Source organism: Lathyrus oleraceus, chromosome 1 (genome assembly GCF_024323335.1).
Source record: "Lathyrus oleraceus cultivar Zhongwan6 chromosome 1, CAAS_Psat_ZW6_1.0, whole genome shotgun sequence".
NCBI classification, from domain to species: domain Eukaryota; kingdom Viridiplantae; phylum Streptophyta; class Magnoliopsida; order Fabales; family Fabaceae; genus Lathyrus; species Lathyrus oleraceus.
In genome coordinates, this window is record NC_066579.1 from 461,785,977 (window position 1) to 461,800,010 (window position 14,034).

Below are 14,034 nucleotides of genomic sequence, written 5' to 3' on the forward strand. Positions count from 1 at the left end.
AATTAGTGCTTTTGGTACTCCAAACCGAGCGAAGATATAATTCTTTAGGAAATTGATCACCACTTTAGCATCATTTGTGGGTAATGTTATTGCTTCCATCCATTTTGACACATAGTCAACTACCACCAGAATGTACTGCGTCCCAAAGGACGGCGGGAAGGGTCCTAAAAAGTCTATTCCCCGCACATCGAATAATTCTACCTCCAACACGGTATTCTGAGGCATCTGATTTCTCTTTGATATATTACCTGTCCTCTGACATCTGTCGCATTCTTTCACTATCCATTGTGCATCTCTGAACAGTGTAGGCCAGTACAGTCCAGACTGGAGGATTATTGATGCGATTCTATCTCCGCTAAAGTGTCCTCCATATTCTGAGTTGTGACAAGCTTTAAGGATGTCCTTTTGTTCTTCCTCTGGGACACATCTCCTGACCAGCCCATTTATTCCTTTGTTGTACAAGAACAGATCGTCCCACACATAAAACCTGCAATCATGCAAAAAAAAAATCCTTTGGTTAGAATCAAAATCATCAGGTATTAGTCCATTTACCACAAAATTCGCATAATCTGCAAACCAGAGGATATTTGTAACGGCTAGGATAAGTTCGTCGGTGAACTCATCTCTGATGGGGTGTGTTTCTTCTGTTTCTTGTATCGGAGTCATCCGAGACAAGTGGTCTACAATAGTGTTTTCACTCCCTTTTTTGTCTCTGATTTCCAGGTCAAACTCTTGTAGCTGTATGATCCATCACAGCAACCTCAGTTTTGATTCCTGTCTGGAAAAAAGATATTTTTAAGTTGCATGGTCAGTATACACAATTACCTTTAACCCTAACAAATAGGACCAGAACCTATCAAAAGCATAAACAACAACAAAGAGCTCTTTCTCGGTGGTTGCATAATTCATTTGAGCATGGTTCAATACATGTCTTGCATAGTAGATCACATGCAGAAGCTTCGCCTTTCGTTGCCTTAATACTACCCATACTGCATTATCACTTGCATCACACATGATCTTAAAAGGGAGAGACTAATCAAGGGCAATAACTATGGGGGCAGACACCAGTTCCTTCTTCGGGGTCTCGAAGGCTTTGCTTCCCCCTTTGTCAAAAAGAAACGGTGTGTCTTTCACTAGTAGGATAGTTAGTGGTTTTGCGATCTTGGAGAAATATCCTATGAACCTACGATAGAACCTCACATGTCCCAAGAAGCTTCAGATGCCTTTTTCATTCACCGGTGGTATTAAATTAGCTATTACCTCTACTTTTTCTATGTCCACTTTGATGCCTCGGTCGAAAATCTTGTGTCCCAATACTATCCCTTCACGTACCATGAAATGGCACTTCTCCCAATTCAGGATCAAATTTTTTTACTGGCATCTTTCTAACACAAGTGACAAGTTAGTTAAACATTTATCAAATGAAGAACCGAATACTGAAAAGTCATTCATAAATACTTCCATATGCTTTTCGAGCATGTCAACAAAGATTGGTGTCATACACCTTTGAAAAGTGGCAGGTGCGTTGCATAACCCAAATGGAATTCTTCTATAAGCGAAAACACCATAGGGGCATGTGAAGGCAATATTCTTTTGATCTTCAGGGGAAACCGCAATCTAATTGTATCCCGAGTACCCATCAAGGAAACAATAGTAGCCATGATCGACTAACCTTTCCAGCATTTGATCAATGAATGATAACGAAACATGGTCGTTTTGTGTTTCCATGTTCAGTCTTTTGTAGTCGATGCACACTCTCCAACCTGTAACAGTTCTGGTTGGAATTAACTCATTCTTCTCATTTTTAATCACCGTAGTACCCCCTTTTTTAGTACCACATGGACTGGACATACCCATGAGCTGTCGGAGATAGGGTAAATTAATCCCATATCCAACAATTTTACAACCTCTTTGCGTACCACTTCTTTCATGGATGGGTTAGGTCTTCGTTGTGGTTGCACCACCGGCTTGTGATCATTCCATTAAGATCTTGTGCATGCAAACTGTCGGGCTTATACCTTTCAAATCCTCGATTGCCCATCCGATTGCGCCCTTGTATTTTTTTAGCACTTAAATAAGTTCTGCTTCTTGGACACTTTGTAGACTGGCGTTGATAATAGCTGGGCATTTTTTCTCAGTATCTAGAAATACATACTTCAAATTTGCTGGTAGCTATTTTAGATCTACCCCTATTTTGGGTTCTTGAGTGATACCTGCTGGTGGAGGTGGTCTTAAATCTTCCCACCGACGTGGTTTAGATCTAATCCATTCGGGTTGTTTTTCCATCATAGCGAGCACCTCAGAGTTACCCTCATCTTCATCACTTTCAAAAATCGATAGATTCAGAACACGTTCTAACGATGATTGAGGCATTTTCTTTTCAATTTCTTGAGCAATTACCTGATCTATTATTTCTATAGTGTGGCTTATGCCAATATCATATTTGTATTGCATTGTGTTCTGCACATCTATCTTTAGCTCTTCATCATAGACTTTGAGGGTCATTGTTCCTTCCTCTATGTCTATCATGCATCGTCTTGTCTCCAAGAATGGTCTGTCCAATATGAGAGGAATCTCCTCATCTTCGGGCATTTCCAGAATGACGAAGTCAACTGGGAAAACAAACTTGTCAATCTTTACCAGAACATCTTCCACAATCCCATATGGTCGCCTAACAGAGAGATCAGCAAACTGATGTGTCATCCGAGCATCTTGGATGGTGCCAATGCCTAATTTCTTGTAGATGGATAGTGGCATCAAGCTCACACCTGCTCCTAAGTCAATTAGAGCCTTCTTGAATTTTCTATCACCAATAGTGCATGGAATAGTAACTGATCCCCTATCTTTCTTTTTCAATAGGATTTTCATACCTTGAAGAATGACAATACATGTTTCAGTCAGGATGATCGAGTCTATATCAGTGGAGCGCTTTTTAAAGATGATGTCTTTCATGAACTTGGCGTATATTGGCATTTGTTCTAATGCCTCAAAAAAAGGGATATTTATTTCAAGCTTTTTGAACATTTCTAGGAACCTCTCGATTTTTTTTCATGTTGATCTTTCTTCTTCTGTCTCGGAGGGTAAAGGAGTTTAATGACTGGTTTAGGAACTTTTTCTTTCTCCTTGATAGGTAGCAGTACTACTTCTTCATCTTGGTCCTTGGTTTCCTTGATTTCTAAATCCACTTCTAACAATCCATCTTCCTTCATACTATTTTCTTCCTTTGACTTCCCACTTCTGGTTACGACAGCGTTAACATTGTTATGTTCCCACTGATTTGTTACCATACCACTAGGTAGGGTGCCCGGAGCTTGACAATTTGAAGCTAACTGTTGTGTTATCTGACCCATTTGGACTTCGAGATTTTTTATGGAGGCAGTGGTATTTTCTGATTGGTTCTAGTTTCTTCTTGAAACTGCATGTTGTGGGCGACTAATTTCTCAATGGCGATCTTCCATTCTGCCTTTTTAGGTGCCTGTTGTTGCTGTTGTTGTTGATACTGAGTCTGATATTGACATGTATCATGTTGCGGAACATTCCCTCTTTGATCCTTCCAGGAGAAATTAGATGATTCTTCCAACCTAGGTTATAAGTGTTGGAGTAGGGTTTATCCTGCTTTAGGAATTTGATCTCTTCAATTTGTTGGGGAGTAGCAAAGCAATAAACCGTGCGATGAGGTCGATTACAGATTTCACAAGTGATGGCCTGAGCTGGCTGGACTTGAGCTATTTATTGAGTGCCTATATTCATAGCTTTTAATTTCTTTTCTACTTCGGTAGCAACTGTGTCTTCCAGACAAATTTTATTTGATACCATTTTTAGATCAATTACCCCTTCCGGCTGACTAGTACACCTATCGTATAATTCTAGATGCTCATTGGCCGTTATTGCTTCAATAATCCTTTTAATACCCATGGATGTTGAGAAATTTGTTGAGACACCAGCTGCTGTATCGATCAACTAATTTGTTTTTGTTTTCAGCCCGTTAACGAACATCTGCATTTGTTCAGTCTGATCCATGTTATGAGTTAGACACGCTACTAAGACCCTCTTGAATCTTTTGTAGGCATCTCCCAATAATTCACCATCCTTCTGTTTGAAATTAAGGATTCCATACCTTTTCCTCAGGAATACTGATGCTGGAAAGTACTCATTTAAGAATGCAGTTTCCATCTCTTCCCATGATGTGATACTGCCGACGGGGAGAGAGTAGAACCGTTCTTCCACATCTTCAGCTAAAGTGAACGAGAATATTCTTAATTTTTTTGCTTCATCAGTATGACCATCAATTTTCAAAGTGGTGTTCATGGTCAGAAATCTTTGTAGGTGTTTGTTGACATCTTCATTAATCTTTCCAGTGAAAGGTTTTCTTTCCAATTGATTGATTGTGCTAGGATGTAGTTGAAAATTTATCACATTTATCGGTTGCTTGACAATGGTTAGTCGACCACCCGATATGTTTGTACCTCCATAATCACCTAGGAGTCTTTCCGGAGGTGGAGGAGGTGGAATCAGAGGATTATCAGCCATTGGTTCTTTGAATTCGGGGTGATCAGAGGTACTCTCTTCTTTGGAATCCACTCTTGCGTTCCTGCGTCTTTGGTGAAAGGTTCTCTCAATTTCTGCGTCAAAAAGAAATTCAGTTGATGGTTCTCCTCGCATACACAAATTAGTAAATTATAAATGGCAGAAAAATAAATTTATTGCAAAGCAACAAAATTTTAATTGAACTTTAAAATTAAACTCTATAATTTGGCCGTCCCTGACAACGGCGTCAAAAACTTGATTGGAAAAATAGCAAGTGTACTATTTTGCCTATAGTAATAAATGGGGAATTCTCTAAATGTCGATCTCAAGGACTGCAAGTTAATATTGAGTTCAATTCATCGTTCAATTAAACAAAAATTATAATTGGGGTTTTTTAATTCAAAATTAAAAAAATAAAAGCAAAAGAAAATAATGATGAAAAATAAAGGTTTGCAAGGTAAGAGGAACAATGTCGGAGAATGTGTATGATTTATCCCTGTAATAACTCTGAATCACTATTGCATCAACAAATATCAATTACTACCAGTTCTCGAGAGTATTTTCTCCCAAGTCCTTGGTGAGAAAACCTTTAATCATTCTACCATAATTTCTATGTCCATAGGCAATTAGGGTGAAGTTAAGCTTTATTATATCAAAAATGCTCTGATTCATACAAGGTATCCATAGTCCTATGTGATATCTACTGCAGAGTAACCTTATGAAAACCTTACCAATGGCGGTCCAGCCTAATTGCTAACCATAGAACAATCTCGATTGGTTTGAAAGAGAAAGCATTAAACACATCAAAAGGTTATCATAAGAATAATATTATAAATGAAAATGTAAACTCAAATTCATTAGAATTCTAAATCAGGGACATCCCCCTAACATTTGGGGGTTTAACTATTGTTCAAAATAAATGCAAGATAAAAATTACACTTTACAAGTAATTGGATGACTTGGATCTTCAATTGTTTTCGCTCATGAAAACCTTCCGCTCTCCGAATTCCTTGATCTCTGTAATACTTGATTTCTTGACAATTCTGGTGTTTGCCTCGTTCCAAGATGATCTTTTCTTTGGTAGAAGATTCCCTTATATAGTCCACCTGCTCATTATTGGACATTGCTATATACTGTTGTTGGGCTTCTGTATCTTTTGGCCTTATGGGCGGCCCATAACATGTTCTATGTGTTTCTCCTATCTATCTATTTTTTTAAAATATATTTTCCCCCATATTTGATAATGCCATAGAGGAGAGAAGTATACTCTCAGAGGAAGTATACTCTTTATATCTATTAAGGGGATTTAAAACTCCAATTTTATCTTCTTTAATAACTCTCTTCTTAGCCATCTTTCAAAGAGATTTGTTGTTATTATAAAAGGGATAATGTGGTTCGATATGCTTAATAGATATAATATATGTTCTTGGTCGACCATAGCGCCCCGATTGACCAATATGAAGGGCTTGTAATCCTTCAAGAATCTTCTCAATACATGAGGACTCTCCTTCTGATGATCACAAAGGATTTCAACTACATGCACATCCAACTATTTTCCTCAAATTACTCCTAGCAAATAAACAGTTTGTTATTCACTCTCTATTATATATAGAGAAGACTCCAAATTTAAGGAGTAAGTTTCAAACATAATCTTAATTCATTCTTCTTCCTCACGTACTGATTCCAGTGATCATGCACAAGTCTCTCAGCCCATATAGCTGCATCACATCCTGAAACCACTGTCCATCAGGCTACGACATACCAATAATATTTATTCCATGGTTTATGAATTTTAACGTATCATGATCATGCAGAAAAATAAATCATCATTGGATATTTTGAATATTATAACAAATATGGTTTTTAAAGAATGAATACAATTGAATTTTACCTTTCCATCCTAGACATGTCTGGCGATGTGGTTTTGGTAAAAAGGCAACAATGACAAGTCGGATGAACCTCCAAACCCCTGGGGTGCCTCTGGTGCATGCAGTTCTTAAGTAGGTCACACTTGTCTTTACGAAAAAATGAAGGCGGAGATGCATGAGCCCCTGAATTTGACGCATCCGAATGAATTGATCTGGAAACGACAAGTACATGCGATGATCGCTCATTTCCCTATGAGTCGATGCATGTTACGCAAATATGTCGTGCCTCATTTTATATAGGTTATCAACCATAATGCATATAAGTAAACCACACAAGCATTATACATATGAAACACAACAACGTCAAGCAAAAAAATGCAGATTGATATATTCTAGAGATGCATATCCGTATTCTGGAAATTAAAACGTTGGAAAATTCCGGAGATGCATCTCCGTAAGGTTCTGCAACTTAGAAGAACGTTCATGGCAAAAATGCAGTCCATGCAGACGTCCAAAATAATGCATTAATAATTTAAATTATCTATCAAACACATTGCTTATTTAAATAACATATCTAAACTACCTATTACATAACCTAATGCTTAATTTCTACAAATGTATGGAAATTAAAAAAAAAAATAGAAAAATTTAAAACTTACCAAATGTGAGTTTAGTTTGATGTTTAGTGAAATCTTTGATTTGTTTGATGTTGATGAAAGAAGCTTTCAAGTGAGTTGAATGCGTTTGAGAGAATGTGAGTTAAGAGAGTTTGATATTTAAGAGATTGAGAGTTTGAGAGAGTATTTTGAGAAGCGGAGAAGGAGAAAGGGCCTGGTGCCCTTTTGAGTAAAACAACATCCGAAGATACATCTTCAAAAATTACACGGAGATGCATATCTATATTTTATTTACATAGACTTAAGGTTTGATTCAAGAACGATTGTGTTAAGAATACGTCCTGAGATACAAGAACTTAAGGATACGTCCTAAAATATATTTTTAAATTTTATAAGTATTTTTTATTTTTCACATCTTTAAGACAAAATTAATACACAATTATAATATGATTATCAAAACTTTATTTCAAAAAATAGAAAATCAAAAGCCTTTGTTTCTTTTTTTTTTGTCTAGAAAATCAAAAGTCTTTACTTTATTAATATGTGTGTTTAAGACATGTGGATTTATTTATATATGCTACAAATATCCCTATAAGCTAGTGTCTATAAAATTTGGACACACAAAACCAACTAAAAGAAATTTAAAAAAAAATAGAATCGAAATTTCCATTGGATAAGGGCAATTAGGTCTTTGTCTGTGATCCACTTAACAAAAGTCTGAGCGCCCAACCAAATTTGACCATAAAAAACCAAAAAATAATAATAATTTTAATTTGAAAAGAAGAAAAAGAAAGAAAAAAACAAAGAAAGGCACAGAATGTTGTTTGGGTTGGGATGAGCTGTCTTACTTCATTAGATGCCTTTATCTGATGCTCATCTGTTCTTTTGCTGTGTGCTCTGCTGTCTCACCTGCACTCTCACTCCTACTCCTTCTCTCTTCAAGCCAAATACAAATACAAATCATACTTACTCTTTAACCATTCCACCCACTCTCCCACCCACTACCCAATCATTATAATTATTCATTATCAATACTTAATTAACACTAAATGAAAATCAAATCATTTTGAATCTCACTTTCAAAAACAGATCTCAACTAGTAATGTGAAATTTCTAATCTACTACTTCATTATCAATACAAATATTTTTGTCATGCCACTTGCATGTAAAAAGTGGAAAAGACTAGTAAAATATAATTCAGATACATCAATTATATGCATGTAAAAAATGAAACAGATTCGTAAAATATAATTCAAATAATTCAATTATTTAGTGATCAGAGTAACTATTAGTTATTTAGTGATCAATGTAACTAATAGATTACTTTCTTGACTTTTAATTATGGTTTGGATCAAGATGGATTTTGCACAAAGATGTGGTAGAATTTTGCAGGGATTTAAGCTGGTAACAAAGGGCAATTTTTTTGTATTCCTTTTACGAGACCCCACGAGTGGTTTCTGTTACGTTTTTTTTGCCCTTAATAAGGTCCCCCACTCACTTTTTCTCTCTCTTGAGTTTTTAAGTTAAAACCTACTCACTTTATTTCTTACCCTTCACACACACTTGTTCTGTGCGCGTCTGTTCCGGTCTGAACAACGACAACAGTCAATCAAAAAAACAAGAACCCCACAAACTCACAGTCTCACTCACTTGGGTCCAAACACTTTTGAATTTTCATAAAATTTCTCTCTCTCTCTCTCTTTCTCTTACTCATTCACACCATTCAAACAAACATTCATGAATCATCTCTATGATAAAAATTGAAGAAAAAAAAATATAAAAATAAAGTTTGAAATTGAAACCTTCCCTACCAAGCTTAAATGGAACTATCAGATTTGCAAAACAACAAACAGAAGAGAGGCACCACCACTTTTCCCCACCACCAACACCAACCACAACAGCAACAAGAATCTTCACCTTCCAATTCTCATTCTCAGCCGCAACAACAACAACTTGTGGTCCCTTTTGATGGAAGGCCACCACCACCTTTCATTATGGGCTCCATCTCCAATATTCAACCTTCTTCAAACTCTTCATCTTCTTCCTCAAATTCTTCCTCTTCTTCCGCCTCAGCTTCTGCAACTACGCCTCATCTTATTGACGCTTCTCTCGCAATCGCCACCAGATCTGAACCTCCGGTACTCGACTCCACCGCTGTAGCCAACAACAATAACAGTAATAGTCAGATTCAACAATTCTCTTCTTCATCCACAGCCGTCACGGTAGCCAATCCTCCCAAACGATCCACTAAGGACAGACACACGAAAGTCGATGGCCGGGGACGAAGAATTCGAATGCCGGCGACATGTGCAGCTAGAGTTTTTCAGTTGACCAGAGAATTAGGCCATAAATCCGACGGTGAAACAATTGAATGGCTTCTCCAGCAAGCGGAACCGGCTATTATTGCCGCCACCGGCACAGGAACAATCCCGGCTAATTTCTCAACACTCAATGTTTCACTTCGAAGCAGCGGCTCCACGCTGTCGGCGCCGCCGTCGAAATCAGCTCCTCATAGTTTTCACGGCGCGCTTGGACTGGCACACCATCCTTACGAAGAAGCTTCATACCAACACGCGCCTCTTCTAGGGTTTCATCCTCATCAACACCAACAACATCTCATGAACGCCGATCAAATCGGTGAAGCGCTTTCTAATGAGAATTACATGAGAAAACGCTATAGAGAAGATCTTTTCAAAGACGAAAACAACAACAACGAAAGCGGTGGTGATGGTTCTTCTTCTCCAAAAGCTTACAAAACAAATCACCAGCAAGATAGTATTGGTGATGGTGAAGGTGGAGGAGGAGGAGGGGGAGGAGGTGGAGTCTCTTCATCCTCTTCTCCCGGTAATTCTATTTCTGGACTTCTTAGACCGTCGAATATGTTACCGGCAACAGCCATGTGGGCCACCGCGGGTAGTGGAAGTACAATATGGATGGTACCAGTGAGTGGTGGTGGCGGTGGTGGAGGTGCTGCAACCACGAATTCAGAGACACAAACACAAAACATGTGGCCTTTTAGTCCTCATACCCAGTCTCAAAATCAAGCAAACGCTACTGCAACACCGTCTCAGTTACATTTCATGCCAAGGTTCAATCTTCCTCCCGGTGGTGGTGGTGGCGGTGTTGAATTCCAAGGTGGACGCGGTGGTTTACAACTGGGTTCAGTGTATCAGCCGTCACAGCATCTTGGATTAGCAGTGTCTGATTCAAACTTGGGTATGTTGGCTGCTCTTAATGCTTACACAAGAGCTGGTCATTTCAATGTTAACAACTCTTCCTCCGATCATCAACATCATCACCATCATTCAATGTCATTGGATTCTCATCCTCAACCTAATGATGAAAGCGGAGAAGATGCTCCTAATAATTCTCAATAACAATCCATGGTTAGTTTCATTGCATATTGCATGCTTTTTTCTATATGTAAATTACTATAATATAGTTAATTCGGTTTCATTTTTTTACATTGTAATCTGTGTCCACCAAGTTTGTAGTACTATAGTAGTTTATTGCTTTCTTTTTTGCAGATTCCAAGTTGAATTCTCATCAGATTTGAGTTTTTCTCTTACATGTTCTTTTTTGGAGGTACTTATTGTGGTATTGTGTGTTATTTACGGTTTGATTTTAGTCCAAATTAAGGGGCTTTGCAGACAGAGAGAGTTTGTATAGGAGGAAATTTCTCTTAATATTTTATGTATTTATTTCATTTTCTAGCTCTGTAATTCATGAAAAACAATAGGATTTCAAACAAAATTTTGAATTGTTTGCTATATATATAATTGGAAAATCTACTATTCTTTACTACAAATTAAAATTAAAATATTAGAATTGCAGTGACCAACTAAGCAAAACAAGATACCAGATAAGGGTAAAGAGAGAACAAAATATGTAAATAGAAAATGATGATAGCTGGATTATACAAATCTGAGTCATTGATACTAATGTGTGTGCCTTTTTGGAGATAACTCATGAGCAAGGCATTAAATCTCAGGGTTTTCCTTTACAACTTTTTCTTTGATATTTTTCCTTATTTAGTAATTCAATTTTCAAATATTTTTCTTTTTGTTTACCCACACAAATGATATTTTTATCTGTTTTTTTCTTCTATTATTGATTTTTTTTTGTCAACGAGAATATTACTATTGATTAGAAAATTATACTACTTAAATAAGAAAAACATAAATATGTCCTGTAGAAAAAAATTATAGATGTCTTGTCATAAGTTTTAGAAAACTGACATTATTGAAGAACGAGTAACGACCGTCAATTATTACTACTTTATTAAGCCTGTCATATTCGATGATTATGTATAATTTTGATATTCTAAAATTAAAGTATTCAAGTAAATAGAAATAATCATGTTATAGTTAAAGGAATGCGAGAAAAAGAAAAAGCTAATGATTGAATGGAAATGGGCAAAAGACGGAAAGAAGCAAAGAAAAATGAGGATATGCATAATAATGATAATTAAAGGATTGTAACATTGTCTATGAGCGAGGGCGGCAAGGAAAATGACTTTGGTGTTGACCCTCAACAGTCAATTTCATATCACTGTTCATTGCTCAATCATTCTTACCTTTTCTTTATCACTTCACACTTTTAACCATTTACTTCTCTTTGCTATATATATATATATATATATATATATATGGTGTATGGAGAACAATACTTTGTATTTCATTATATCAAAAAGTTTCAAAAGTCATTTTACATGTAGGTTTTTGTGTATAATATTCAAATTTGTATGTATATTGAAGTATCAAAAGTTTTTTTTCATGTAGGTTTTTGTGTATAGTATTCAAATTTGTATGTATACTATTTAGACGTGGAACACAAAATGATAAATAAGTCGATGATAACTATCCCGGATGAACGAAGTACATGTAAGATTAATCCTTTAATATTGAAATTAGCAAAGTGAGAGGTCTGGAACTTATAAGGGAATGAATGAATCGCATATTGGTGTGACACGTGATCACATTTATATAGAGATGAGAGTTAGAATTGTCACATGTTGATATGATTCGAGAAGTGAGAGATGAGGCAGTGTCATGCTTCGGTGTGAAAGTTTAGTCTGAGCGAGCACGTGTTCGAGAAATATCCACATCTTTTGCGGTCTTCTTTTTAATAAACTCCTCTATTACATCCTTTAAATGAACACACTCATTCGTGGTGTGCTCGCGACTCTTATGAAATCTGCACAATTTAAACTTCTTATTCCGAGCTCGTTTTCACCGAATGTAGGTACTTTACTCCAACCTCCTTGAACTCGTTCTTAGCACACTCTTGCATAATTTTTTCTCTTGAGGTGAGGTGTTTAGAAGAGTGTATTCATAAAATATAGGACAGATGTCTTGTACTTATCTATATTTTCGTCCTCCAAGTTATGAACAATCACATTTGTCCTCAAATGATTTTTTTTATCATTCTTGAGGTCATAGATTTTCTTTGTACTTAGAAGAGTGAGACTACTTCTATTACCATTCGTGAGTCCGAGAAAGAATCAGTATAATTTTTAAAAACATTCGTATAAATAAGTTATAAATACTTAATAGATAACTAACTCGATGTCAACGGACTTAATATTTGATTCATAAGTCTCATATACTTTTTTTGATTGGTTTTCCAGTATTTTATTTTATTTGTTAATCTTATGTGTATGCATGTAATTTGAAAATTATGTATAATGGTACAAAAGTGCCTTAATTTGATCATGATTGTGTTTTCAAGGAAACACGGTAGATGCAAAGATTTATAGTCAAATCCATAGTGAGATTTTAATCTTTGAGAAAATTTGTATTAAGTGTCTTTATAAGAAACTTTAGTGAGATTTACATATGCGACTCGAATCACAATTTTAATTTGATTCAAACCATGCATCATTATGACTTGAATCACAAGTTGCACATGACTCGAATAACTCAAATCCTGCTGGTCACTGCCCAGTTTGATTCAAATCACATTTTATACATGACTCTAATCAAACATTTATTCACATTTTCCTATTTAACCTTTTCCAAATTGATTAAAATTAGGGTTTATACATGACTCAGATCATAGATATAAATTGACTAGAATCATATATATATATAAACTGACTAGAATCATAGATATAATTGACTCGAATCACAGGAAATGAGTCATTTCTTTTATGTTGATCTTGTTTCATTCTTCTTGTTCACTTGAACAAAATCAACAAATGTTCTTGACTCGAATCAAACAATCATTTTTCATATATTCTTGTGCTTAATCTCCAACACATATAAATTCTTTTGTCATCTCATTTCATAACAAATAAGAACGTAACAACAACAACTTCCATATTTTGAAAAACTCAAAATCTCTTGCAAGTGAAAGTTCTTTCAACTTCAATCTCTAGTTTGGATAAGATCTTAATTATAAAGGTTTTAATTTTTGAGGGAGACGTGTCTTGAAACTAACATTTCTTGAAGAATTTGTAAATATTTTTAGGAGGCTTGCAAGACTGAGATTGTTGTGACTGGCGGTGAAAAAATCCAATGAAAAGAATGAGGTTCTTCTCTCTAGGCTGACCTTGATGGAGCTATGTGGAAGCCTACAAATAAGGTAAGAGTTCTTCTCAATCCTTGGTCAGTTCATCACTCAAGAAATCAGTGGGATCACGGGTGATTGCCACACATGAAGACTTGGAGGCGATTGGTGAAACTGGAAGATTCAAGAAGTGAGAATCAAGTAAAGATTTTGCAGAGAGTTCGACATAAAGGTTGTATACAAGTCAAGATCCAAATATGAGATTTATTTTCTATGCATTATTGTGGATTAGTGATTGTTTGAACTCGTGTAATTTTTGTCAAAACATAGTCAAAGAACAACTTTCAATGGGAAATCGTTGGAGAGTGGAGTAGGATCATACAAGGACGATAGAGTCGAACTACTATATATCCCAGTGTACTCTCTCTCTCTCTCTCACGCGCACACACACACACACACATATTTTAATTTTCGTAGGCTATTGCATGTTTATGGAATTGTTTCTTAGTGTA

The 14,034-nt window shown here is 36.1% G+C and overlaps 1 protein-coding gene across 1 annotated transcript; it reads left to right on the forward strand.

The window, feature by feature from the left end:
- The first annotated feature begins 8,568 nt into the window (after positions 1-8,568).
- On the forward strand, positions 8,569-10,799 carry LOC127085825 (transcription factor TCP8). The gene is made up of 2 exons (XM_051026374.1): positions 8,569-10,398; positions 10,540-10,799. The coding sequence occupies exon 1, from the start codon at positions 8,833-8,835 to the stop codon at positions 10,387-10,389; it is 1,557 nt and encodes a 518-aa protein (XP_050882331.1). The 5' UTR covers positions 8,569-8,832; the 3' UTR covers positions 10,390-10,398; positions 10,540-10,799.
- The last annotated feature ends 3,235 nt before the right edge of the window (positions 10,800-14,034 follow it).

What these genes read in the sequence shown, in the direction of transcription:
- LOC127085825 (XM_051026374.1), top strand. Translation starts at nt 8,833, where the DNA reads ATGGAACTATCAGATTTGCAAAACAACAAACAGAAGAGAGGCACCACC.